Source organism: Neoarius graeffei, chromosome 16 (genome assembly GCF_027579695.1).
Source record: "Neoarius graeffei isolate fNeoGra1 chromosome 16, fNeoGra1.pri, whole genome shotgun sequence".
Taxonomy (NCBI): Eukaryota; Metazoa; Chordata; class Actinopteri; order Siluriformes; family Ariidae; genus Neoarius; species Neoarius graeffei.
Genome location: NC_083584.1, coordinates 26,111,127 through 26,138,886, shown reverse-complemented (window position 1 = coordinate 26,138,886; position 27,760 = coordinate 26,111,127). Strand labels below are relative to the sequence as shown.

The 27,760-nt window shown below is 40.9% G+C and overlaps 2 protein-coding genes and 1 pseudogene across 4 annotated transcripts; 2 read left to right on the top strand and 1 right to left on the bottom strand.

The window, feature by feature from the left end:
• The first annotated feature begins 627 nt into the window (after window positions 1-627).
• LOC132899988 (cilia- and flagella-associated protein 20-like) lies at window positions 628-16,412 on the top strand. Of its 3 annotated transcripts, none has more exons than XR_009656745.1 (7): window positions 628-788; window positions 11,236-11,315; window positions 11,396-11,507; window positions 13,225-13,413; window positions 13,552-13,662; window positions 16,098-16,160; window positions 16,245-16,412. XR_009656745.1 is itself a non-coding variant. In XM_060942024.1 (5 exons), the coding sequence occupies exons 1-5, from the start codon at window positions 705-707 to the stop codon at window positions 13,660-13,662; spliced, it is 576 nt and encodes a 191-aa protein (XP_060798007.1). In that variant the 5' UTR covers window positions 628-704; the 3' UTR covers window positions 13,663-14,822. The 3 variants fall into 3 exon arrangements, 1 of the variants encoding a protein (XP_060798007.1); XR_009656746.1 differs by having other exon boundaries at window positions 16,240-16,412; XM_060942024.1 differs by lacking the exons at window positions 16,098-16,160; window positions 16,245-16,412 and having other exon boundaries at window positions 13,552-14,822.
• On the top strand, window positions 14,409-17,550 carry LOC132900221 (3-oxoacyl-[acyl-carrier-protein] synthase, mitochondrial-like; annotated as a pseudogene).
• On the bottom strand, window positions 17,256-26,707 carry LOC132900220 (zona pellucida sperm-binding protein 4-like). The gene is made up of 11 exons (XM_060942243.1): window positions 26,446-26,707; window positions 26,242-26,360; window positions 25,967-26,168; window positions 25,262-25,384; window positions 25,005-25,177; window positions 24,824-24,921; window positions 24,611-24,744; window positions 24,314-24,491; window positions 19,710-19,851; window positions 19,565-19,639; window positions 17,256-17,291 (listed from the first exon to the last, which is right to left on the bottom strand). Exons 1-11 carry the CDS (start codon window positions 26,705-26,707, stop codon window positions 17,256-17,258), a joined length of 1,542 nt encoding a protein of 513 aa, XP_060798226.1.
• Window positions 26,708-27,760: the final 1,053 nt, after the last annotated feature.

Genomic DNA, 27,760 nt, shown 5'->3' with positions numbered 1-27,760 from the left:
CAGCGGCCGGCGAGGGCCTTTCTGTGTGGACTTTGCATGTTGTCCATGTGGATTTCCTCTGGGTGCTCTGGTTTCGTCCAAAGACATGCAGGTTAGGCTAATTGGTGGCTCTAAATTGACCGTAGGTGTGAATGTGAGTGTGAATGGTTGTCTGTGTCTATGTGTCAGCCCTGTGATGACCTGGCGACTTGTCCAGGGTGTACCCCGCCTCTTGCCCGTAGTCAGCTGGGATAGGCTCCAGCTTGCCTGCGACCCTGTAGAACAGGATAAAGCGGCTAGAGATAATGGATGGATGGATGGATGGATGAGTGGGAATAAGGTGTTAGACGGACGACACGGATATGGCCAGGCTGTTAAATATGGAGGACAAAATGTAGACTCAGGAATATGTGAAGGTTTGCTTGTTTATTTATTTATTTTTTTCGGTTATTAGATTGCAAATGTCTGATCTACACTCCGGAGCAGAAGGTGGCAGTAATGCACCAATAAGCCGGATTCCAACCGCCAAGAAGAACGGTTGCTCGGGCAGATGTGACGTCATATGCAACCTAACAGTTTGTTGCTACTGTAATCAATGGTTGCTACCCGGAAGCGTCACTTATTGCGTAAGCACAGAGTTGTACAAGAAGCGGAGGACTGTAAACAGAAGCGCGGTTCAGTGTGTGCTTTATAACAGAGATACAGCAGAGTTTTGAGAGTGAAGGATGTTTAAAAATACATTCCAGAGCGGTTTCTTGTCCATTTTATACAGCATTGGGAGCAAACCTCTACAAATATGGGATAAAAAGGTAAGCATCTGCTCATGTACAGAATAACTGTCATTAAATTAATTTTCTGAGTCTGAAATGATCAACTGCAGACTGAGATGGACAACTAAAGAGACAGAAATGGGAACATAGAGACTCTGATTAAGATAGATGGGTAGATACAGATATTTGTAGACAAGCTAGTATGTTGTACTTTACCTTATTATATACTTTATTATTATATACTGTTATAACGTACCTACTTATATACTATACATACTGCTATATGAGTGATTCCACGCTTATGGGTACTGAAATGGGGACATGAACTTATTTTTAAAAATTCACCTAAAACCATTTCTTTTTTTACCATCAGGTCACAAAACATGTAATCTTTAATGAATGATATGTTAAAAGATAACTTTAATTTTCTGAGATGTAATAAAAACATATTTATATGCCAAAGTCAAGCCTATGAGTTCCAAAATGATGTCTGTTACATTACTTCTGTTACGATTGTCCATCTCGCGTCTGTTACAAATGAATTACAATCTAGCTATATACCATGTTAATCTTATTGAAAGAATGTGTATGTTTATTCCACTACACATGTTTATTAATTATATTTGCTAAAACATCACCTTCCTATGTTTCAAAAAGTAATTCTACATTGTTAAAATTGAGAATATACATGTCCACAACACTTCTGTTACGTTCTGACTTTGGCATATAAATATGTTTTTATTACATCTCAGAAAATTAAAGTTATCTTTTAACATATCATTCATTAAAGATTACATGTTTTGTGACCTGATGGTGAATTTTTAAAAATAAGTTCATGTCCCCATTTCAGTACCCATAAGCGTAGAATCACTCATATACTAACTTAATATTATATATCATATACTATCACACTTTTTTCATATCTTTTTAATATATTTGTAGATGTAAATGATTTATTTATCTAGAAGTTTTCTAAAGACTTAATTTGTCTAGAAGTTCTCTCTTTTTTTCTGTTCTATTCTCTGTTTATCCTATAATGATGCTACTGGAATTTTAATTTCCCTGAGGGAACCCTCCCAAAGGGATCAATAAAGTTCTATCTAATCTAATCTATTACATATACTATACAAGATAAGTCTTTATTGTCATTGTCACTTTTTCAAAAGGTACAACGAAATTGAAGGTGTTGCTGACTTATTATGAGTTATAGAAAAAATAAAGTCATCTCATCTCATTATCTCTAGCCGCTTTATCCTGTTCTACAGGGTCGCAGGCAAGCTGGAGCCTATCCCAGCTGACTACGGGCGAAAGGCGGGGTACACCCTGGACAAGTCGCCAGGTCATCACAGGGCTGACACATAGACACAGACAACCATTCACACTCACATTCACACCTACGGTCAATTTAGACTCGCCAGTTAACCTAACCTGCATGTCTTTGGACTGTGGGGGAAACCGGAGCACCCGGAGGAAACCCACGCAGACAACATGCAAACTCCGCACACAAAGGCCCTCACCGGCCACGGGGCTCAAACCCGGACCTTCTTGCTGTGAGGCAACAGCGCTAACCACTACACCACCGTGCCGCCCCAACAAATAAAGTATAAAAATAAATAGTAAAGTATACAGAATTGCACTGGTAAAATAGTATAAACAGAATATAAACAGAATTATATTGTATTGGTTCTATATCTACACAGATTGCACTGATACACAGACACAACGGAATGCAATGTGGAAGTTTCAAAATTCCATATTTTATTCAGAATAGAACATAGATCAGGGTTCTCCACGGATTGAAAATATAGGGGGGTGGGGGTCAATCGGATGACCTTGAAACAAATTTGCATAAATCTACATATGTCATTTGCATAAAATCTGCATAAATACTCTCATATAGTAATCATCTAGAATAGAGGAATCAATTGGACTGGTACAAAACACATCATATATCAAACATTATACACTTACACATCATATTCAGACACTTTGTTTGAAATGGAACTGGAAAAAAAAATTTATTTAGCAAACTACAAAAAAAAGAACAGAAAATTACAGAAAAGTTTTTGTATTAACTATATTCTCACTGCTCCACAAAAGCTGACATTGTTGGAAATGGAAATGTAATTGCAGGCACCACTGGAAAAAATTTTTTTTTTTTTAGAGAGTAAAGTACATTGAAAAGATGTTGTTTTAACTATATTTACACTGCTCTATGGCTATATTTATACTGCTCCATCCATGTTCACCAGTTAACAGTCTAAGAAGATAAAAAAGAAAAATGACATTGTAATTTAAACTCACCAACTTTGAACTTTTTGTTTTTATCCTTTATTTCTCTGCCGACAATAACAATCAGTTATCTCGAACTTGGTGTTGATTCACACGTTATTATAAAGGCGTGTTATCTCCCGGCGCAAGAACAATGTGTCAAAAACGCCAAAGTGTGAAACGCTTTTCTTAGACTATAATCGTCAGACTGACTAAACTAATTGCTGGTAAATGGGTTTCACACTTGGGTGTTGTCGCGTTGTCGGTACTCCAACAGAGAAAGGCTATCTGTCACAAAGAAAACAAAGGGACGTCTCTTCCTTTTGTAAAGGGGCGGCAGAAATTAAACGGGGGCGGGAATCACAGAAAGGGGGGCAGCCCGCACCTCTAAAACCCCTCGTGGAGAACCCTGTAGATGACATATCAAATGTTTAAACTGAGAAAATGTATCATTTAAAGAGAAAAATTAGGTGATTTTAAATTTCATGACAACAACACATCTCAAAGTTGGGACAAGGCCATATTTACCACTGAGAGACATCCCCTTTTCTCTTTACAACAGTCTGTAAATGTCTGGGGACTGAGGAGACAAGTTGCTCAAGTTTAGGGATAGGAATGTTAACCCATTCTTGTCTAATGTAGGATTCTAGTTGCTCAACTGTCTTAGGTCTTTTTTTGTCGTATCTTCCGTTTTATGATGCACCAAATGTTTAGGAGTGAAAGATCTGGACTGCAGGCTGGCCAGTTCAGTACCCGGACCCTTCTTCTACGCAGCCATGATGCTGTAATTGATGCAGTATGTGGTTTGGCATTGTCATGTTGGAAAATGCAAGGTCTTCCCTGAAAGAGACGCCGTCTGGATGGGAGCATATGTTGCTCTAGAACCTGGATATACCTTTCAGCATTGATGGTGTCTTTCCAGATGTGTAAGCTGCCCATGCCACACGCACTAATGCAACCCCATACCATCAGAGATGCAGGCTTCTGAACTGAGTGCTGATAACAACTTGGGTCGTCCTTCTCCTCTTTAGTCCGAATGACATGGCGTCCCTGATTTCCATAAAGAACTTCAAATTTTGATTCGTCTGACCACAGAACAGTTTTCCACTTTGCCACAGTCCATTTTAAATGAGCCTTGGCCCAGAGAAGACGTCTGCGCTTCTGGATCACGTTTAGATATGGCTTCTTTGAACTATAGAGTTTTAGCTGGCAACGGCGGATGGCACGGTGAATTGTGTTCACAGATAATGTTCTCTGGAAATATTCCTGAGCCCATTTTGTGATTTCCAATACAGAAGCATGCCTGTATGTGATGCAGTGCCATCTAAGGGCCCGAAGATCACGGGCACCCAGTATGGTTTTCCGGCCTTGACCCTTACGCACAGAGATTCTTCCAGATTCTCTGAATCTTTTGATGATATTATGCACTGTAGATGATGATATGTTCAAACTCTTTGCAATTTTACACTGTTGAACTCCTTTCTGATATTGCTCCACTATTTGTCAGCGCAGAATTAGGGGGATTGGTGATCCTCTTCCCATCTTTACTTCTGAGAGCCGCTGCCACTCCAAGATGCTCTTTTTATACCCAGTCATGTTAATGACCTATTGCCAATTGACCTAATGAGTTGCAATTTGGTCCTCCAGCTGTTTCTTTTTTGTACCTTTAACTTTTCCAGCCTCTTATTGCCCCTGTCCCAACTTTTTTCAGATGTGTTGCTGTCATGAAATTTCAAATGAGCCAATATTTGGCATGAAATTTCAAAATGTCTCACTTTCGACATTTGATATGTTGTCTATGTTCTATTGTGAATACAATATCAGTTTTTGAGATTTGTAAATTATTGCATTCCGTTTTTATTTACAATTTGTACTTTGTCCCAACTTTTTTGGAATTGGTGTGGGGATAGGGCCAAGAATAGTTCTGTTGCACATTTGAGTTTAAAGCCATGATTGCTTTGGGATAGAAACTGTTTTTTAGGCCGTTTGTCCTGGTTTTCATTGCTCAGTATCTCTTGCCTGATGGCAAAAGCTGGAAGAGACAATGACCGGGGTGTGAAGAGTCTTTTGAAATGTCCATTGCTTTCCTGCGGCATCTGGAGGTGTAAATATGTACTGATATATACTTTAACTATGCCTATCGTGTAATATACTATGCTTTTTATCTACCATATACCACTAAACACACTGCACATGTATGTAACTGTCCACCAAGTATTTGCACTGCTCATTACATGCTTATTTGCACTGTGACTGGTTACTGCCAACTGCACTACCTCCCACACTGAGAGCTGTATATTTTATTACTTGCTCTTATTGGTAATGTTTTATTTCTTTTGGTATTTTGTTTTTTGTGTTTTAGTTTTTTATACGTATAATGCTATTTATTTTTTGTCTTGATCTTGTGCAATGCGGAAATTTTACTGGATACCTTGAATTTCCCCTCTGGGATTATTAAAGTATCTATGCAAGTCCAAATCTGGGTTTAGGACATCAGGCACATTGTAACCTATACACTTGTGTCTATGTTTTAGATTCCTATTCAATTTTTATTCTATTTATGTTAGTACTTTTGTCTGTTGGAAATTATTTGTATTTGAATTCTTTAACCAGCAAAACAAATGCCTTGTATGTGAGCGCATGCTTGGCAGTCAACTCGATTCTGGTTCCGATTCCGATTCTGTGTGTAATGGGACTTGAAGACACCTGCATGCTCAATGTTTATTCATTCTTTCCTTTTATTATTTTATTTGCTTATGTTCATTGTTATTAGTCCTGTAGTTTTAATCCGCTCACCAGCATCACACGCCACCCTGACACTGACCATGACTATCTATCTATCTATCTATGGAAGCATGGTGTAACCACAGCCAGTTAGAAATAAATGTGACAAAAACAAAGGAGCTACTCTTCTGTAAGAAACAAGGCCTGACAACAGAGCCAGTCTCACTCAATGGTCAATGTGTTGGAACTGTGCAAACTTTTTTAAATATCTTGGCACATTTCTTGACTGTCAGCTGTGTTTCACTGACAACACAGATTATATTTTTAAGAAGTGTTCTCAGAGACTCAACCTTCTCAGAAGGTTGAGCTGTCTTGGGGTTAGCCCTCAGATTCTAAAGCTTGTGTACACAACACATATTGAGAGCATCTTAACATTCCATCTCCCTGCTTGGTTGGACACTTAAGTTGTAAGTGTAAAAATAAATTAAATAGGATTGTGGCAATGGCAAGTGAAATAGTGGGAAAACCCCAAAAACATCTAGCTAACCTCTACACTGAAAGGTTGAGGAGGAAATCTACAAGAATAGTGGCAGACTGTTTCCATCCTTTTCTTTAGCCAATTTCAGCTTCTGAAGTCTGGGAGGCGCTATAGGGCCCCTCTGGCTAAAAGTCTCATCTCATTATCTCTAGCCGCTTTATCCTGTTCTACAGGGTCGCAGGCAAGCTGGAGCCTATCCCATCTGACTACGGGCGAAAGGGGGGGTACACCCTGGACAAGTCGCCAGGTCATCACAGGGCTGACACGACACAGACAACCATTCACACTCACACCTACGGTCAATTTAGAGTCACCAGTTAACCTAACCTGCATGTCTTTGGACTGTGGGGAAAACCGGAGCACCCGGAGGAAACCCACGCGGACACGGGGAGAACATGCAAACTCCGCACAGAAAGGCCCTCGCCGGCCACGGGGCTCGAACCCGGACCTTCTTGCTGTGAGATGACAGCGCTAACCACTACACCACCGTGCTGCCCCTGGCTAAAAGTGTATTTAAACAAAATATTTTATTCCAAATGCCATTAGCATTCGGGCAGCACGTTGGTGTAGTGGTTAGCGCTGTCGCCTCACAGCAAGAAGGTCCGGGTTCGAGCCCCGTGGCCGGCGAGGGCCTTTCAATGCGGAGTTTGCATGTTCTCCCCGTGTCCGCGTGGGTTTCCTCCGGGTGCTCCGGTTTCCCCCACAGTCCAAAGACATGCAGGTTAGGTTAACTGGTGACTCTAAATTGAGCGTAGGTGTGAATGTGAGTGTGAATGGTTGTCTGTGTCTATGTGTCAGCCCTGTGATGACCTGGCGACTTGTCCAGGGTGTACCCCGCCTTTCGCCCATAGTCAGCTGGGATAGGCTCCAGCTTGCCTGCGACCCTGTAGAACAGGATAAAGCGCCTAGAGATAATGAGATGAGAGATTAGCATTCTTAATTCAACAAAGTGTGATCCACAGACACTAATAACTGCTATTTGTCTTTTTTACTTTTTTATTCTATTTTGCACAACCCTCTGTGTTGTTGTCTGTCAAGTTGTGTTGTTGAAATGTGTGTTGTTTGCATGTTATTGTGATGGTGAGCTAAAGATAATTTTCCACCTTGGTGGACAATAAAGATTTATTCTATTCTATCTGTCTACAGTATGAAAATAGTGATTGCATACAATTGCCTAAATTGTAATGTGTATCACTTAAAGGACACACATACCTCTATGGCACTGACTGTGTGTGTGTGTGTGTGTGTGTGTGTGTGTGTGTGTGTGTGTGTGTGAGAGAAAGAAATGAACTTGATGTGTCTATCATAAATAGTACCACTGAAAAGGGTTTGAAATAAACTTTTAAAAATTTGTTTAGATTTCCCTTCTGTGACAAATATAAACAAAGTTATGCCACTTTGAATGTTGAAAAAAAATCAGCCTAGTTTTGGTCAACTCTTCTGCATAAAAAGACAAAGTAAAATGATCAGAGAAAGTGGGACCACTTTCCTAGAAATATACTACTGTAAATGTTTTAACGTTGAAATCTTTTGACATAGCTCAATAAAATAAAATGGAGGTACCAGGTAATTTTAAAGTCCATGAATATTATGCCGGTGGTGTAGTGGTTAGCGCTGTCGCCTCACAGCAAGAAGGTCCGGGTTCGAGCCCCGTGGCTGGCGAGGGCCTTTCTATGTGGACTTTGCATGTTCTCCCCATGCCCGCGTGGGTTTCCTCCGGATGCTCCGGTTTCCCTCACAGTCCAAAGACATGCAGGTTAGGTTCTAAATTGACCATGAATGTGAATGGTTGTTTGTGTGTCTATATGTTAGCCCTGTGATGACCTGGCGACTTGTCCAGGGTGTACCCTGCCTCTCGCCCGTAGCAGCTGGAATAGGCTCCAGCTTGCCTGCGACCCTGTAGAACAGGATAAGCGGCTACAGATAATGGATGGATGGATGGAATATTATGCTGACTAATTACTCATTAATTAAAACAGATTAATTAACTATGCATCAATGTAAATAATTTTGGTTAAAAATTTTATGACTTTTTTTCTTCCTATTACTGTTGTCATTTATTTGTTTTTCATTAACTGAGAGCCATGTGTATATTATCTATAGGATATCAAGTGCTATGTCTCAATAAAAATGTCATTTATCTACTTAATTAGTTAAAACCTCAGCATGAACCAAAGAAATGGCCATAACTATCATACTACTTGGAATTTAATGAACTTTTCACTATTCAGTAGATGATCCTTGTCAAAATCTTCAATAATCTCAGAATTGTTTAAAAGTTTGACTGTAAATCAATAGTCAACAACCACAAAAACACAAATGCATGATGTGCGTAACATATCATGCACTATGTTCAGACTGCAACCTGAAACGACCCCATATCCGATTTGTTGTGAAATCCGATTTTTTTGTTAGGCCGTTCACATTACCAATTATATGAGACTTGTATGCGATCTCCAATATGAACGGAAAACAACCCAAAAGTGTCCCGCATGCGCAAATTGACACGTAATAAGCACATCTACGTAATACGTAAAAAAAAAAAAAAAGCGCGCACTCTTCAAGTTTGCAAGTAAAGCATGGAGATGAGGCGAGACCTGGCGATGTGGTTTTTGTGGCGGCGGCGGAACTCACACAATAAATCTGATTAATGTGGGCAGCAGACTAATGAGACCGAAGGTGTCAAATTACTGGAAATTTTCAGAACAGTCTTGTAATACAGGATGGTTTAAGTTATAAATCAGTTATAGAAACTGTTTTATTTAATCAGGCTAACAGATCAACATCCAGGTCCCTACCAAATCCACCATTAGCTTGATCAATTCTATAAAAAAGTCTATTTAAATTCTGAAAACTGTACAAAATGTTTTCCACCAAAGAGGCGGGATTAGCCAACGCAGAATAGTGACGTTTGTCTCTTGTTGATGACGTGTAGGTCGCATGAATGCGGCCTGTCCGGTCAGACTGCAGTCGCATGTGAAAATAACGGATATGCATCGGAATTAGGACCACATATCCAAGCGGCCTGGGTCGCATGTGGGAAAAAAAAACGGATCTGTGTCGTTACGATTGTCAATAACAAATCGGATACAGGTTGTATATGGGAAAAAAAAATAAAAAATTGGATATGGGTCGTTTCAGGGTGCAGTCTGAACGTAGTCATGGTTAACGGAGCCGTTTCAATGGCAAACTCCAGCCAAATTCCTGCAACTTCTGCCCAGACATCCAGTGTGTATGAACCTCAAAAACTCCAACTGATTGAAAATACAGTCACAAGTGAGCCAGATGGTTGTATTAACTGAAATATAAAATTGAGATTTGACAATTAAAACTTTTCCTGTAATACGTCAATGACTAATGAGCCAGAACTTTGGCAACTTTGTTCACACACTTCTACGTCCATCTACCAAAAAAAAGACAAATTGGTGGAAGATTTTGTGGACTACATAATCAGTACTGCTTCCTGTGCTCTGGGTCGTCCTAAAATACAGCTTCAAAACTAGAGGAGAGTTGTCATGGTAGCACGTGTGATCCAAACCCAATCAGCAGCAGTGAACCAGGTGATCAGTGATAGGATGGACTTGATTTTCAAATACCTACTATATAGCTGTCTTTCTATGTATGTACTGTACACTATGTACAGTGGTGCTTGAAATTTTGTGAACCCTTTAGAATTTTCTATATTTCTGCATAAATGACCTAAAACATCAGATTTTCACACAAGTCCTAAAAGTAGATAAAGAGAACCCAGTTAAACAAATGAAACAAAAATATTGTACTTGGTCATTTATTTATTGAGGAAAATGATCCAATATTACATATATTTGGCCAAAAGTATGTGGTTCTTCCTCAAACTGTTGCCACAAAGTTGGAAGCTCATAATTGTATATAGAACGTCTTTGCACGCTGTAGGATAATTTTCCTTCACTGAAAACTAATACCCCTTTTCCACCAAATCAGTTCCAGGGCTGGTTCGGGGCCGGTGCTGGTTCACAACTCGTTCAACTTGCGAGCCAGCTGAGAACCAGTTTGCTTTTCCATAGCTCGTGGTGCTAAGCAGAACCACGCCAGTTACGTCACTGTATACGTCAGTTACGTCACTGCGTTTGTATAAACCTTGGCGCGAACATCATAGCAACAACACGGAGAAGAAGCAGCAACAACAATAAATGACTTCACGTTTGTACAGCTGCTGCTTCTCGCCGCTTAAAAATGGCGACCTTTTGCAATCTTGCTATTGTTGGTCTTAACAACTCCGCCCCCCCGCTGACGTAAACGGTTCTTTCTTCTGGCCCAGCAAAGAGTTGGTGGTAGCCTGGAACCGGTTTTTCTGGCCCCAGAGCCAGTTCTTTGTCAGTGGAAACAGAAAACCCGGTTCCAAACTAAGCACTGGCCCCGAACCAGCCCTGGAACTGCTTTGGTGGGAAAGGGGCATAAGAGACCCAAACCTGTTCCAGCATGACAAAGCCCCTGGGCACAATGCAAGCTCCATGAAGACATGGTTTGTTAAGTTTGGTGTAAAAGAACTCGAGTGTTCTGTACAGATCCCTGACCTCAACCCCACCGAACCCCTTTGTAATAAACTGGAATGACCTCCCCACCCAACATCAGTACCTGATCTCACGAATGAATGAGCACAAATCCCACAGCCACACCCCAGAATCCAGTGGAAAGCCTTCCCAGAAGAGTGGAGCTTATAATAAGTCTAGTGAGGACTAAATGTGGAATGACCTGTTCAACAAGCACATGGTGTAATGGTCAAGTGTCCACATACTTTTGGCAAGTCTGTCCATCTGTCTATGCAGGCTTAAATTCTGCTGTGAATCATTAAAATATGATACATGACCAGCAAAGGCAAAACTATACACCAGAATTTCAGATGAACTGTCTCAAGTGAAGCTGCTGAATAAAAGCCCGTACACTTGGAATAACTCTGATAAACTGTATTTGCAGGTGAATAATGGACATATAAAGCGGATTACGGATGAAGACATCCAGTCTTTGGTGCTTGAGGTGGAAGGAGCCAACGTCAAGTAAGCATTAACACACGGCTGAACCTCAGGTTCCTATTCAGCCATTAAGATTTATCTAATTTTCTCACTCACTTCCACAGCACGACCTACATCACATGCCCTGCAGAGCCAGAGAAAACCCTGGGCATCAAACTTCCCTTCCTTATTATGATCGTCAAGAATCTGAAAAAATATTTCACATTTGAAGTTCAGGTAAATGACACATCGAGCCACACACACACCACCAAACAAATGATCCAGCCAAACAACCTCTGCCCAGTGGTGCTCACTTTCCTTTAATAGATGCAAGGAAACACGGGCGATTGCTCTAAGACAACGAGGGAGGCTCAGCCTCCTCTAAAAATGACGAACATCGTGTAGGATGAATTGCGCTAGGCTTATGTTATAGCCGACCTTATAACATTGCCATTTCAGATCCAGAATCATAGAAATATGTGCTCAACCCAACTACAGTGCGAAATCATTCCATTATAACTTTCCCCAGTTCGCCTAATGTGTGCGTGAGTTTTTCCCCCTCGTGACAGCGCGATGCAGCCCAGCCTCAGTGGACTTCAGTGGCATTTGGGAGCTCTGCGCTTTTCAATATCAAAATGCAAGACGGTTATTGGACAAATACTGCGAAAACGCCCGCCCACCGGACTCCCAGCCTCACAGTGGGAGGGACATGGCAAAGCTTTCTGCGAGGAGACTGGTGATTGGTGAAAGCGGCCGGATATTTTCTTTGACAGCTCGTTTCAACTATAGACAGGCAGCAGCGAATTTCAGTTCAGTCCCATGCGGATTCGCAAGTGCTGTGGTGTATTGTAAGAGATCAGCTTACATTTCGATTTCATTCATTACATACGGTTTCTACCAGTTTTTTTAGTTTGTATATATTTTCATTGTAAATAAAGTGTAAATATAGTGTTGTCAAGTTTGCTATCTTAGTTCCAGAAATTTCGTTTATTTGAGTGACTGAACTTGAACTTGAGGGGGCTAGTCAGCTAGCAAGAATGCTGCGCACGGATGCCGAGCATTGCTGATTTAACTTTGGCGAAGCCATTTGCCAGTCTTCCTTTCGAGGAAAAAATTAAAATTAAAGAGCAGGGTAGACCAACGCCTCAAATTGACTTGGTGAAAAAGGTAGGGAATAATACTCGTTCCTTTCAGCTCTCCTGGTACGAGAAAGTGAATTGGCTAACAGCAAGTGACCCACATCAACAACAGTAAATAGGCTACTTTAGTAATATGTCATGGATGGACCAAAAATATAGAACCTATTTAAAATGTTTATGCTGAGTATATTATATTGGAATATATATTTTTCTGGATATGAATTAAACACCGCTACAATTTGGAAAACATTTTTAAACAAAAACACAGCCGAGAACATTTCACACTACAGACCTGGATTAAAAGTGAAGGGTTATCAAAATTGTCAAAACATTTCAGTCAAAATAAGTAAAATATAGGGAAAGTGTCATTGAATGAAATGTGTGGCACCCAGCTCTACTGCTGAGGTTCCTGACAAAGAGCTGCTTTCAGTAATGATCAATTTTTAAACAACATGCCACAATTTTAAAATATAAAATGTTAAAATATACCCCCCCAACACCACCATCATGTATATTGGACAGCAGGCTAATGGGCCAAAAGAACCTGTTATTTCACAGTTTGTGACGCTGCCAACAATCAGCCAGATCAGAGGCAAGAGTATGGGCAAAATTGATGATTTTTCTTTTAAAATCTGGAAATATCGTAACCGACCAGCCTCCCCTGTTTGAAAGACTACCAGCCGCCACTGCAAGGAAAAGAGACAGGACTCATTTTCCATTTCAGCAGAAGCTGAAGGCTACAATCGGTACCGAGTGACCTGTTTGTTCAAGAGCACTGTGCATTATCTCCAAGCTGCTCATTTCTCTCATTTCAGGTGTTGGATGATAAAAACTTGCGGCGGAGATTCAGAGCCAGTAACTACCACAGCACCACACGGGTGAAGCCCTTCATCTGCACCATGCCCATGCGGCTGGACAAAGGCTGGAACCAGATCCAGTTCAACCTGGCTGACTTCACACAGCGAGCTTACGGCACTAACTACGTCGAGGTGCTGCGAGTACAGGTGCGCTCTGAGCATGGAGCAGAACGTCTTTATTTAAGCCTCTGACTTATAATGAACAGACTGTTCTTAAATGAAAAATCTATTTGCATTAGAGTATTTGTGCTCAACATATTAATGAACTGTCCAATCATGTTCCAGATCCACGCGAACTGTCGCATAAGAAGAGTGTACTTTTCTGATAGGCTGTACGCCGAGGACGAGCTCCCAGCAGAGTTTAAACTCTATTTGCCGGTAGAAAACAAAGCATAGGTGAGTGCACGTTCACAAGCATGATATTTCCTCCAGTATATACATTTTGCACAACACGCATTACGTGATCATTTCTCCTGGGGGACAACCAGACACCGTCTTTCCTGTAAGCAAGGCTTAATCGGTTTTAAATATGGCTCATTTTTGCGCCATTTTTGTTTGTTCCAATCATTCAAATAGAGAAAAAGACAGATATTACTGTCTCCCTGGAACTTTGTCTTGAACTTATGATCGTAGCTTAGGAACTTGACTTGGGCATTTCTTTAAAAAGGAAATATCTCTGACCCAGGAGTCTGAGGTTTTTTTTTTTTTTTTACAACAGTAGAAAGAACCCGATACGTCTTTTTATCTGTAACTGTCAGCGAATCCCTTTGTTCCACTCCAGCTTCGAACCCATAACAATGCTATGTGAGAAGCGCTCTCTCCAAGGCCTGCCATACAGTCAGTATGTGGCCAGGATCTTACCATTATTTTTCACTGACAATCCATGGAGTTAAAGGTTTTTGGGTCATTCTTTGTGGGTGGTTAACCTGGAATTGAATATAGGTTGTATTCAGTCACGTAACTTTTGCTTGCGAGTTTACTGCAGGTGAATGAAGTGGTGGTCAGACAAACCGATCTGGCTGCCAGGATGCAAAGAGCGAGTGAAACAGTCTCTGATTATTTTTGCATTTTAGACCTTCAGAAAGTTGCTCTTTGCAATGCGATAAATCCTTACACGCTAGTAAAGGATTTTTTCCTAGGAGATGGAAAGTTATCCATCTGAGTTCCGACATCTCAAACTACCTGGTGCTGCAGACATTGTTCTACACGGACACACAGATGGAAAACCTGGAAGAGCATGGAGGCATACAACTTTTTATATGTGGCTGAGTTAAAGATTTGGGGATCACGATACAAGATAAATCCTGAATCGTTTATGCCCAGGTAAGGAGGCATTTTTGTACGTCTTTGTTGTGGTTGCTAGGACGCAAGTTTTAGTATCGGGTGTAAACAAACCACAGCCGCTCGATTCACAATCCTCCCTGCTCTTCTCTTCCAGCAAATTTTTTTTTTTTTAATTAAAGGTAGACTGCCTTTCAGATTTTTCAAGTGTAGGTCATAAAAAGAATTTTCCCTGACACTAATTTTTGTTTAGTGGACCGAAAGCTACTGAATTTGAATCACAGACTCCCAATTTTATTTATTTTTTTAAAATAGAACAATTAATGAATTTAGGGCCATGTGGCCCTAAATTCTCTATTTTTTTTCCCTGCTTCACCATGACCCAATTCAAGATACTACGTCATGAATCACGGGGTGGGCTTTCCCTGTTCATGCAAGGCATTGTGGGATACAAATTTGAAACAGGAGAGAACAATGAAGGATGTGAATGAAACATGAAAGACCGACTACAGTAACGGAAAGTGAGAAGAAAAGACATTATGTTGTGAAGGAAAGGAAATGCAGGACCAAACTAATAAATATCAGCGGTCAGCGAGCACCTCGGTGTGATCAGCTGTTCGTTTAGTGACAGAATGATGGAACTGTCAGTGCACGGTCAAGGTAAACCTGTAGATGGCAGTAATGCAACAGTGGATGCCAGCTGCCGTAAAACCCAAAAGAAGAAGAAAAAGGTAAACCTGGGCACATGGACTTCCTCTGTCTGCACGAAGCGAGTGATTTCATGCACATTATTTGCTCAGGAATCCCCTCGAATTAAATAACTTCCCAGTTAGAGAATGGCCTGATATTTTGTGAGATTACAGAGAAACATATCACAATGACCAAAGTTCTGAGGGAACTAAATTTCACAGATTATGAAATTGAAAGGCCGTCTAGCTTTAAAAAACAGAAAATGCAGTGAGCAGGTACAGTCCAACATCTATGTAGGCAACTTTAGACCACAAATCTACATCACTCCAATCGTTTCAAGGAATTTTGTACAGATCATAACCACTAATAAACCCTAATTTCCATGTATATCTAGCGGTTGCTTCCTTCGTACTTAAATTATCCAAGTAATCTGCTAGTAAAGCTTTTAAAGCTGTAGTTTTCTTCAAACTACAGACATCAATATTGCTTGTCTTCAGTAAATAAACAAAGTTTGCTTGTCCCCCAGGACAAGGCCAGCAACGGTTGCTAATGTAAGTGTGACGTTAGTGCAAGGGGTCTGTAGGGAAGGAATAAAACACTTGGTGTGCTGGTATAAGAAAATAGAGTATTGAAATGCAGCTGTTAACCACTCTGAAGTTGATCACTTTCCTGTAACAGGTGTTTTATTGCTCTTATACCACAGCAGTTATTTATTAAAGAACGATACTCTATACTTAACCATTTATAGTTACCTTGTGGAAATAGGTTCCTGTTCTCAGTTGTGATATAGCAACTGTATAAGGGGAGTTTTACAGTCATAGGGATAAGTCTCACATGGGCTAAAACTTTTTTTTTTTCAGAAAAAAAAAAAAAAAGACCGTGTAAGAGAACAAGTTTCTTTTAACATCCCAGACAAAAAGACGGTAGGTTTCACCATTTTTAATATTTATGCAGCATGCTAATAAGATACTATCAACATGTTGACAATGTGTTTTGGGTTAGTTTAGAACTTCCAGGGTCTCAGAGGTGAGAAATATCTTTGCTGTGTTGGCGGAAGCTGCCCATGAGGCAGTACACTAGAGTGCTGACCTACAAGGATGTACAAAACTTGAGAGGCATAACAGTGAACATAGCCTGACCAAATGTCTCCAGAGAGTGGTCATTACCGGAATTGGACTTGTGTCTCCATTGGGGACTGGGACAGCTCTGCCTCGGGAGCGTCTGATCACTGGAGAGAGCGGGATCGTGGCCCTGGACCCAGACAAGTACAAAGCAATACTCTAAAGTAGTAGCTTGGGTTCCAGGAGGACACAGTGAAACTCAGCTGGCCCTGCAGGACTGTGGGTGGTATCTCAGAACCACTGAGGAGCAGCTGAGCACGGGGTGGCTGCAAGCACGGTGCCTTTTGGAGGAGGTCTCTAGCATTGTTGCTGCTTTTCCGACACATGGCTACAGCAAAATGAGTCTCTTTGTCCCTCACATCCTGGTCAACGGTCACAAGCTGAAGAGACCCAACCATGCTGTGTCCACTGCCTGCACCACAGGGTCTGATGCTATCAGAGATGCCGCTTGCTTCATCAACCATGGAGACACCCTGCTGATGCTTGCCAGAGGAACTGACGCTTGCGTCAGCCCACTTTCCATAGTAGGCTCTGAGTACTAGCTGGAATGATCAGCCAAGGTGGCGCCGCAATGGTTTTACCTAGGCCAAGAAGGACTTGTAATGGGCGCAAGTGCAGCCATGCTGGTTCTGGAGGAGTGTCAGCATGCCATAGAGAGGAGTACAGGTTTAATGTAGAGGTGCTGGGATACAGACTTTCAGTAGATGCCAGTCACATCATGGCCCCTTCTGCAGATGGCGCTTTCAGGTACTGTGGTGAAACCAGAATAAATCTTTATGAAGTAATCTCGAGAAACATCCTGATTTGGTATTTGTGCGTCACAGTGTGTGTTTTTTTTTTTTTACAGGGTATGAACACCTGTGTCTGGCCAGTGTGAGAGCTTTACTGAGTGATGCACTAGAGACTGTCCTCCATGCTGCCTTCCATTACAGCCTGTCAAAGGTTGACAACTGTGGACTGGAGATATTTATATTGCATACATTTTTTTAATAAAGGCTCATCTTAGAAACAAAGTTGAATCATAATTGTATTGCTTAGGTAAAGCAGTGAAGAGCTCAGCCTGGTGTAGAAATTCACTTTTGGTACTGTAATATGCAGTTAGGGACTCCTGGTCCCTTATGAACCAGATACAGGGTCTTGCAAAAATACTCATGCCCTTGGTGTTTGTCCTGTTTTGTATTACAAGCTGAATTAAAATGGATTTTTTGGGGGGCTAGTACCATTTGATTTACAGAACACACCTACCACTTTAAAAAGGTGCAGTTTTTTTTAAATAAAACTTGTGGAACAATAAGCTAAAAAACCAAATCTGGAGTCTGCATGGGTATTTCCCTCCAAGTCAGTACTTTGTAGAGCCACCTTTTGTTGCAATTACAGCTGCAAGTCTCTTGGGGTATGTCTATTAGCTTAGCACAGGGCTTTTCAAAGTGTGGGGCACACCTCCCCTAGGGGGCGCAACATGAGGAAAAATAAACCAGAATAAGTTACTATTGTGGACATTTAGCGAACTTCAGCTAGCCTTTGCCAGAGACAAAATGGATCGATTTTTAGTACCTAAAGCTACAGTGAGTGAGGAGACAGAGTCTGGGCCAAGCAAAAAAAAGGAAGTACGACCATGATTATTTAAAGTTTGGATTTTCATGGACTGGATCTGAAGATTCTCCACTGCCAGTGTGTTGTCTGCCAAGAGGTGCTAGCTAACAATGCTATGTTTAAAATGTGTAAAAGGTTTTTAAAAAAAAAGCACAGATGTTTAAAATGTGTAAAAGAAAAGTGTACAATGACTTTAAATACAAATGAACATTAAGTATAGCAGCAACAAAAATTGTAAGGGGGCACTGTTTATTTACTCTGAGGGGGGGCTGACTCTCCCACACTTTGAAAACCCCTGGCTTAGCACATCTGGCCACTGGGATCTTCACCCATTCCACAAGGCAAAACTGCTCCAAGTTGAATGGGTTGTCAGTGTACAGCAATCTTCAAGTTATGCCAAAAAATTTCTCAATTGGATTGAGGTCTGGGCTTTGATTAGGCCATTCCAAGACATTTAAAGGGTTTCCCTTTAAACCACTCCTGTGCCACTTTAGCAGCATGTCATTGTTCTAGTCTCACACCTCTGGCTGACCCCAAGGTTTTGCCCTAGAACTGTCCTGTATTTAGTGCCAGCCATCTTTCCTTCAATCCTGACCAGCAAAGCCCATTTTCATGTCAGGACCAACCACTGATTCAAGCCTGAGCACAACTATAACCAAAGAGCTTGCAATTTGAAATAGAAATCAAGACTATTGTTTTCTATGGAGCCCCTTTAAGAAGGGGGGAGAAAAATCCACAGTATCATTGTGTACATAAAACAACTGAGAAATCTGTACTTCATAAGTATGGAAAAGTACAGAGGGACAGACACTGCACACTAGTGTTTACATTAAAACTTTATTCCCCCCCCCCACAGGTCCCTTTTGGGACTCCACACACAAAGTGGAGTCCAGTCAGCTGCTTGTTTCAGGTGATGTAGGTTTGAGACTGGGGCTGAAGTTTTAGACGTACTAGTTTGTCTAACGGGTCAGTACGTATCCTCACATTAAGGGATTACCCAAGTGAGTCGACAAAATTGATCATGGACTTCACTAAACTTTAGAAAGGGAATTCCTGCTCTTGTTTCATCAGGAACAAGTGGTCATTGAAGTACACCCATTAACCAATTTTAGATCAAACCACCTCTCAAACCATGAAAGGCCCAAGATTGGAAAACTGGCTAGTTATAACAAGTGGGCTAAACTACTTAAACCTCAATTCAAAGCTTTACCACACTAGGCAAAATGATACACATCAAGGTCATGTGTAAAAGGCTTAAGTTTTTTTATTTTTTTAAAAAGGAAGCTTTTATATTGATGTTGAAGCCCAGTGTCCACCTTCGGCAGGAAAGAAGCCATTATGCCTGGAATGAAGTTAAACATGACTAAAGTCAGAACCAGCATGCAGTACTTCAGTGGCAAACAATTGCTAGGTCAAAGACTTGGGCATGGATCTGTAGCAAGCATAACTGGGCCAAAGGCTGGATTAAAAGACATTTGGCCCATAAGGAAAGGCATAGTATCTGCTCCCAGTTTGGTTAGGAATAGACAATGGTCACTTTAGCCACTATGGTTCACTGCAGCAATGGTTCTCAAACCTAGTTTGGTGAACTAGGTGTAGCATAATGAACATACCTTCCCATCAAAGCAAGTCTTAGGACATGGAGTCTCAGAAGGCATACACACTTCAGTGGAGCACATGAAGTAAATCTAGAGAGAAAGGATAATTCAGTGCCAACTTAAAGCCATAGTCAACTGAAGAAACCTAGTGATACTGCACCTCCTCATTGATGTATCTTTGAGTGGTTACATTCATGAACTGGAAGGCTGTCACCACAAAGCGGCGCTGGTAAGGAGTCTGTGGCAGGTCTAGCACATAGAGGAATGAAAACCGTGCTGAGGCAAGATCAGGGTCAGGACACCTGCAGAGATGGAGTTAAACAGTTGGTTCATAGGAGCCAAGACAGGAATGCAATCTGCAGTAGCTTTTGCTTTATAACTACTTAAAACAAAGATAAACTCCTTTATACAGACATCCATACATGTTTGAGTATGGACTTCATATTTTACCTGTATACAGATTAAGGACAATGTCCCTGGGCACCAACATCTAGTCAAATATTGTGCTCAGAGTACAAGTTACATGAAAGAATCCAAGACATAACACTTACTGGAGGCAGAGATCTAGTGGAATCTTATCACCAAGTTAAATGCCACCCTGAAGATGGGGTCAAGCATTTGGGTGGAAAAATAAGCCTGATGGCAGTGAATACATGGCTAAAGTGGGTAGACTTGTACCCAGACAGGAGTCTTTTGCTGCCTATAAAACTTTCTTCCCCCCCCAAAAAAAAGGACCATAACCCCACCCCATCATCTTTAGCAATGGGATTCTTGCAGTCTATGATCAGTTTACTAGCATCCCTCAGTACTGCATACGGATCATCTCACTGAACAGGATGAGAAATTCAAGAGTGAAGTCTTTATTCCTGCATTTTGCTGCCAGTAAAAGTCATGGTACATAAAATTTGATTTAGACTTGGAAGCCTTTCACATACATTACAGCACAGTGAAGTTCTTTCTGCATTTTAACCCATCTAAAGCAGCACCCAGGGGATTTTTTTTGGATTAGAAGCCTTTATTTTAATGAAGGTAAACAGTGCAGTCACATCTGTAGATGTCTGGTTTCAACACAAATGGCTGCACCCAGGTAAGCCCATTTTAAGAATAACCATCAAGAGTTTTTAAATTTAAACATGCAGTGGGGCACATTTGGGTTTTTGTTCAAACAACTTGGCATACCATTTAGCAATTGCTAAATGGTATGCCATTTAGTATGCCAAATGGTATGCCTCCAGCTTACTTCAAAATGTGATCTTTGTCCACGAACATTTGCTACCAATCACGGTAAAAACATTCATCTAAGTACATGTAGAAAACAGCTGGGTTTCTCACAGCCTGATACTGACTTCAGGAGAGCAAAATCGAACACTAAATGATTTAAATAACAATGCTAGCTCATTTGTGTGTAGTCAATCAGCTACACAAATTTGGGGTTCTTTGACTAAAGACCTCTATTCTGTAATTGATGAAATATACAGTGAGATTGTTTACTGGAAACGTAATTTATTTATGTTACCGAGTGGAGCTGCAGGAAAGAAATTAATCATAGAAACCACTAAATGGATTGAATATTGGAACAATGACTTTACTTTAGAGATATTGTTTTCAAAGTGTTAATGGTCATGCCTCCACTACTTCTGCAAAAACCATCATTCAAATCATCAAAGGAACGTTCTCAATGCTTATCAAGATGTCTAGCACAATGGGAATGTGGGGATTTAGCTGCTTTAATTCGAGAGGCCTGTACAATTCAAGATAAATTACACTCCCCAACACCGAATAGCCTTAAGGAGGAACGTTTGGCAAAAACTTTTGCCAAACTTGTGTTTGAAGGAAAAATTAATGCTGCATTAAAACTTCTCGAACAACAGAACAGTAGGGGCATTTTGCCACTATCCCAAACCACAATAGATGAGTTAATACGAAAACACCCAGACGCTATTGAAGCGGAAACATCTGTGCTGATAAATGGTCCAATACCATTCGTTGACCCGGTTATGTTTCAAAACATAACAATCTACTATCATGAATGCAGCACTAAAAACAAAAGGGTCAAGTGGACCTTCGGGTCTAGATGCTGATGGATGGAGGAGGATCCTCGTCTCAAAGAACTTTGCAACTGCTGGCCGAGATCTTAGATGTGCACTTGCCATCTTCGCACAAAAAGTCAGCATGATAGAAATTGAAACTACAATGGAAGATAACAGGAGCTGTACTAATCTTGAAGCATATCTAGCTTGCCAATTGATACCTTTGGACAAGAATCCAGGAGTCAGACCTATAGGTGTTGGAGAAATGCTGCGGAGGATTGTAGGTAAAGCTATTCTATCAGTCATAAAGCCGGACATCAGCTCAGCAGGAAATTTACAGCCATGTGCTGGTCAGGCAAGTGGATGTGAAGCTGCTGTACATGCAATAAGATATTTTTGATGCCCAGTCTACTGATGCAGTACTTCTTGTGGATGCAGATAATGCCTTCAACTCTCTCAACCGTGCTGTCCTACTTCACAATATACGTTACTTATGTCCCCCAATGGCTACATACATAAGGAACTGCTATAGCACTCCATCTCGCCTGTTTGTTCTTGGTGGTACTGAAATCTTGTCGTCAGAGGGAACCACGCAAGGTGATCCCCTTGCAATGCCAGTGTATGCTATAGGAATGATTCCTTTACTGGAAGTCATTAAATTAGACAATGACAGTGTGAAACATGTTGCATTTGCAGAGGATTTGAGCAGTGCAGGCAATCTAGCCCCCCTTAGAACATGGGATAATTTGGTAACATTAGGACCTAAACTGGGATACTACCCCAAGGCATCTAAATCTTGGTTGGTGGTAAAACCAGAAGTAGAAGATGAAGTATATCAAGTTTTTGCTGGCATGGATATCAAGATAACAACCGAAGGAAGGCAGTGTCTCGGAGGATTTGTCGGTAGTGAAGCTGGACAGTCCGAATACATTGATGGGCTAGTAGACTCGTGGTGTAATCAATTGATACTTCTGTCCAAAATAGCAAGATCTGAACCACATGCCGCATTTACCAGTGGTTTTAGACATAAACTGACCTACTACATCAGAACAATTCCAAACATCAAGCAATACCTAACTAAAGTAGATGAAGTGATAGACAATGTTTATCCCAGCAATTACAGAAGGTCATATCTGCACTGTTGAAGAATGACTCTTGCTGTCTTTACCAGTAAAGAAAGGAGGTCTAGCAATACCCATCTTTACTAATATCACAGACTGAGTATGCAAATTCTCAGTCAGCAACTGACCAACTAATTACAAATATCAAGAATCAAGACAGCGTAGCACTGATGGATCATGAGCTATTGAAGCAGACCAGAAAGAATATTGTGAAAGCCAGAGAGGAACACCACAAAGCCACTTTACAGCAAGTCCATGAAAAGATGAATAAAGAGCAACTAAGAGCAAACGACCTAAACATGATGAAGGGAGCCCCAAGCTGGTTAACTACCCTACCAGTACAATCAGGGAACCTCAACTTGAGCAAAAGAGAATTCTATGATGCTCTTTGCCTTAGATACCATTGGACTCCAAAGTATCTACCAACAATGTGTACTTGTGGTAAACGTTTTGATGTCGACCACGCCATGTCATGTATGAAAGGCGGTTTTATACACAGACGCCATGATGAAGTAAGAGATCTTTTTGCAGATTTACTTAACGATGTCTGTCAAGATGTTGAAATCGAGCCACAACTGGAAACGCTAACCGGCGAAGCTTTGCATAGTAGCACCAACTCATCAGATGAAGCCAGGCTAGATGTCTGTAAGAGATCTCTGGATAAGGGGGCAACGAGCATTTTTTGACACAAGGGTGTTCAACCCATTTGCTAAGAGCCACTTGAACCAGAAACAACATTCTCCACTAACGAGAATGAAAAGAAACGCCAATACAACCAACGTGTTATACAGATTGAACAGAGCTCCTTCACCCCTTTAGTCTTTACCCCCTATGGAGGGAATGGAAGCAGAACATTTCATTAGCGAATTATCGATTAAAAGTTTCAAAGAAAAAGGACCAAGATTACAGTACTGTTCTACACTGGCTAAGAGTCAAACTGTCACTCATTCTTATCAAATCAGCTGTATTAAGTCTTAGAGGATCAAGAACCATTAAGAAACTGAACAATTACTTTGAAAATGCGGACAGTCAATTATCCAATAGAGTAGTTTATTTCAATTTTGTGGACAGTATATTTTGATCCCTGGACAGGGTTTTAAATGAGTTTTTATTCAATATATTTGTATGTTGTAGTTTTATTTGTTGAGAGATATTGTTAATAAAGTAAATATTAATTTTAGCAATTGCTTGCATTCCTTAAAGCACCTTTAAACTGTAGGCAATTTTGCTCAAGTCAAAGCTAGTCATTAACCATCCTCAAAAGCATACAACAGTACTGTAGTTCCTATTCCAACTGACAAAAGATCTCCAACAAGAGTGTTAGTTCACACAGGAACATTTGGCATTACAGATATACAAAGTGCATCAGGGGTCTTAATTCTATATGCACATCTTAGTTGTCCTGACCCTGCTGAACATGTGCGCATTTTCTTTTGCTCCCCAAATTTGTACCCACCCCTCCCACTAAAAGCAAGGTAGCCTACTCAAGGAACTAAAATGTATTCTACCTGCACAACACTGAATCATACCAGTCAGGCTGATTTTAGGTCATCCCTGATGCAGAATCAACCACTACCACCATTTGAGACCAATTCCCACTCAGCCAAACCTACCCTTCATAGAGTAGAACCAAGGCATTTGTTGCCGAGCGTGTGTAGGCTACACAATAGTGTACAATTAGTGTGGCCCCAGGTTTTGGAGAGTTTATTCGCACTTCCAAATACAGTGGTTTACCCAAGAGAACCTTCAAGGGCAGATGACCATGTGCAGAGAATGAAGAGAAGGTCTCATCTGAATGGGTGGAGAAAGGAAAAAGACAAGTCAGTGGATAACTTGCATAGGCTCACTGCACAAGCAAATTATGCTCACGTTTAAGTCAATAGGGAAACAAACATGCAAGAAAACCATACCATCTGCTATCCGGAGCTGAACACCATATAGTCCACTAGAGGTCACAGAGGCTGGCACACTTGGGCTCACCACCACATAGCCAGCACTGGCTTTCATTGGACTGCCCTTTGAGTACCGACACTCAACCATCAACCTAAAGGGTTGCCATTACAACATTAAAACTAAAGCCAATCTAAAATAAAGCCAAGAGGGGAAAAACACTAAACACCTGCCTGACAGGGTGATCCCTGGTGATGACACCATACTTCAGGTTCAGTGCTTTGAGAGCTGGTCGCACTTCAGCCATGTAAATAGTGGAGTCACCAATATTCTGGAAGGGAAGACAAAACTCAAATTGGTCCAACCAAACTGGTCCAAATTTAGAGACTTGCACATTAAACCAACAAAACTCACATAAGTCTTTGTCCCACATTCTGTCACTGAGAACTTGAAGGTGGCAAACTCCTTGTTAGCAATGACTGGTTTACAGGGGTTCTTGGTCACCACAAACAAGCTTACAGGGTTCACAGGAATAGTTGTGACGTTAGCGTAAACAGTAAACACAAACTGCCCATCAGCTGTACATTCTTCAAGGGAAAAACAAACAAAAACAATCAAAGTAAGACTAGGACAAGACAACCACCTCTGCAGTTCAAGGCACAGCAACTTACGATCCATTGGGTAGTAACAGGAGGAATCCGTCACATCCATGCAGCATCCTTTACTCACACACTCAGCAGCCGTAATTTCAGAAAGACCACAGGGCAATCTTTGACTATTAGGAATATCACAGCCTATACAGTCAAGACAAGTTCATTACTTCCATTTGCATACAAAATATTAGTCCTATGTGGTACAGGCACTGTACACCCAATTAAAAGTACAGGTTGGGTAAGCAACTTGGGATGGTTTGCACTTTAGCAGGCGCAAGTCCACCTAATGGTGTTTGAGCAAATTTAAGCAGGGGTTGGGGGGCAGCAGCCTCCGTATTATCAATAAAGGAAAGCTTACCTTATTCTATTCTATGTTGAAGTCTTCAAAACTGGGTTTGTCTGGTTTGGGATTGGTTGAGGGTTACTTTTCACATATTTTAGCACCCACTAAAGTACAGTAGTCCCACAACTTGTACCAAGATACTTTAAACATGCAGACAAGATTATACAAAACTTAATTAAACCAAGTTGCAAAATACTAAATCAACTTGATAATTCACGTTAGCATTTGGAAACTACACAAGAGAGCCTGGGCAGTTAATGGCCACTGTCAAGTTACATCCAGTAATGAACAGTTGTGCTCATCCATTAAGGACAGGGCATGCTACAGCTAGTTAAACCTACAGATGTCCAGTATCGTTAGTGTAGGCATGCCTTGCTCACCTCCTCTTGTATAGGTCTGAGGCAGCTTTTGATTTGGTGTCAGGTCTTGCATTGGAGTAAGTGGACAACCAGGTTGGCCATCTGAACGAGGGAGCCGGAGTTTTCGCAAGACCATGTCAGAGTTTACATCACATGACACTGCAACAACCTCAGGAAATCCCAGGTTATTGCGATACAGCAGTTGTAAGGTATATCTGCCCTCCTAGCAACAACAGAAGGCAACCATGAAAAGGGAAGATTCTATGCTGGAAAAATAAGTGCATACCAACACCCACTTCAACAGTGGCATAACAGCCAGAAAAGCTGACACGAAGAACATAGTTCCCTTGTTCCTTTGTCAGAGAGTAGACACATTCTTTTTTTGCTTCTAGAACAGAGTCCCAGATGGAGGAACCTGACAAAGATTAGAAAGACAAGATAAAAGGGACACCACAATATACACAAAGTAAAGACAAGAATAGAGTAGCCAACTAACATACCCAAAATCTTCACCTCAGACAGAGAACCTGAGGGCAAGACTACTTGGACAGCATCTTTACCACAAGAGACAGAAAACATCTGGTGCTGTCTGGGCCAAGCCTCCTGATTGTGGTCTGGAGAGGGTACAGGCACACCTTCACTGAAGAGACCATTTTGGGAAGAATAATCAAAGGACTCAGACATGAAACTGCCATACTTAAAAGCTTGCATCATGAACAACCCAATGTAGCATAATAAAAGTATGACTGTTTTCACTGCCATCATCCAACTATTCCAAACACCACACAGACACTAACCGCTTACCTGCCACCCTCATATTTAAAAAGTTGGCTGACTCACCATGATTTAATACACCTGTCACAAATTAGGCCCAATCCCTAACTGACAAGGCTGATGTTTTCTCAACTGATTCACAGATTCCCAATCCTGGTCCTGTACATTTCCTTGCTCCCAACCCACTTATTCCATCCATCCATCCATCCATCATCTGTAACCACATATCCTGTATTACATGGTTGCATGAAGATATGAAGTTTATCTTCAAGTGGTGAACATATTCACGAGTGAGCAAAGGGAACGGGTGAAATATTTTTCAATACAAGAAGATAAACTTTGGATCTTTACGCCACCATGTAATGTTCTTTATATTATATGGACACATCCACAAAAAAAAGCAAGTTAATCAAAAGATTTTTAATTTTGAACTGGTTTGCCATTTTGACAAGACGTGTCTAGTCAGCGGGAAAACACTGGGAGTGACGTCATCGGAGTGAAATATCAGGAATTATTCTATCCACATTCACTGGACACGAGCAATCGCCCGCTCTGATTGGCTAATCTACTACTAGGCTATCAGCTCATATACCATGAGTAGAGAGAAATAAAATGGCAGAACATGTTGCTGAGCCAACCAAGGATGAAATAAAAACTACTCAAAAACAAAACTCCAAAAAATACAAAAAACAAGCAACAAACTATGGAATGAAAGTATTTGATGGTAAGAATGTATCTTTTTTTATTTTTCAAGAATAATTATCACATTTTTCACAAATTGCTGCTGGCATTACACTGGTTTGTTCACATTCTAAATGGAAATGATTTTGTCGGACGTTTTGTATAAAGTTTTTATTTATCGAATTTGCAAAAAATAAAAATAAAAATGCTCTGTTTTTCAAAATCCAGTAAATGTGGATAGAATAAAACAGTTCTTCCACTCAATCTCGTCATCCATGGCTTATAGCCGACTCGGTGCTACGCACCTCGTCAGCTATCAGCTCACATACGACTTGATTTCATGGAATAACTGTTAAAAAT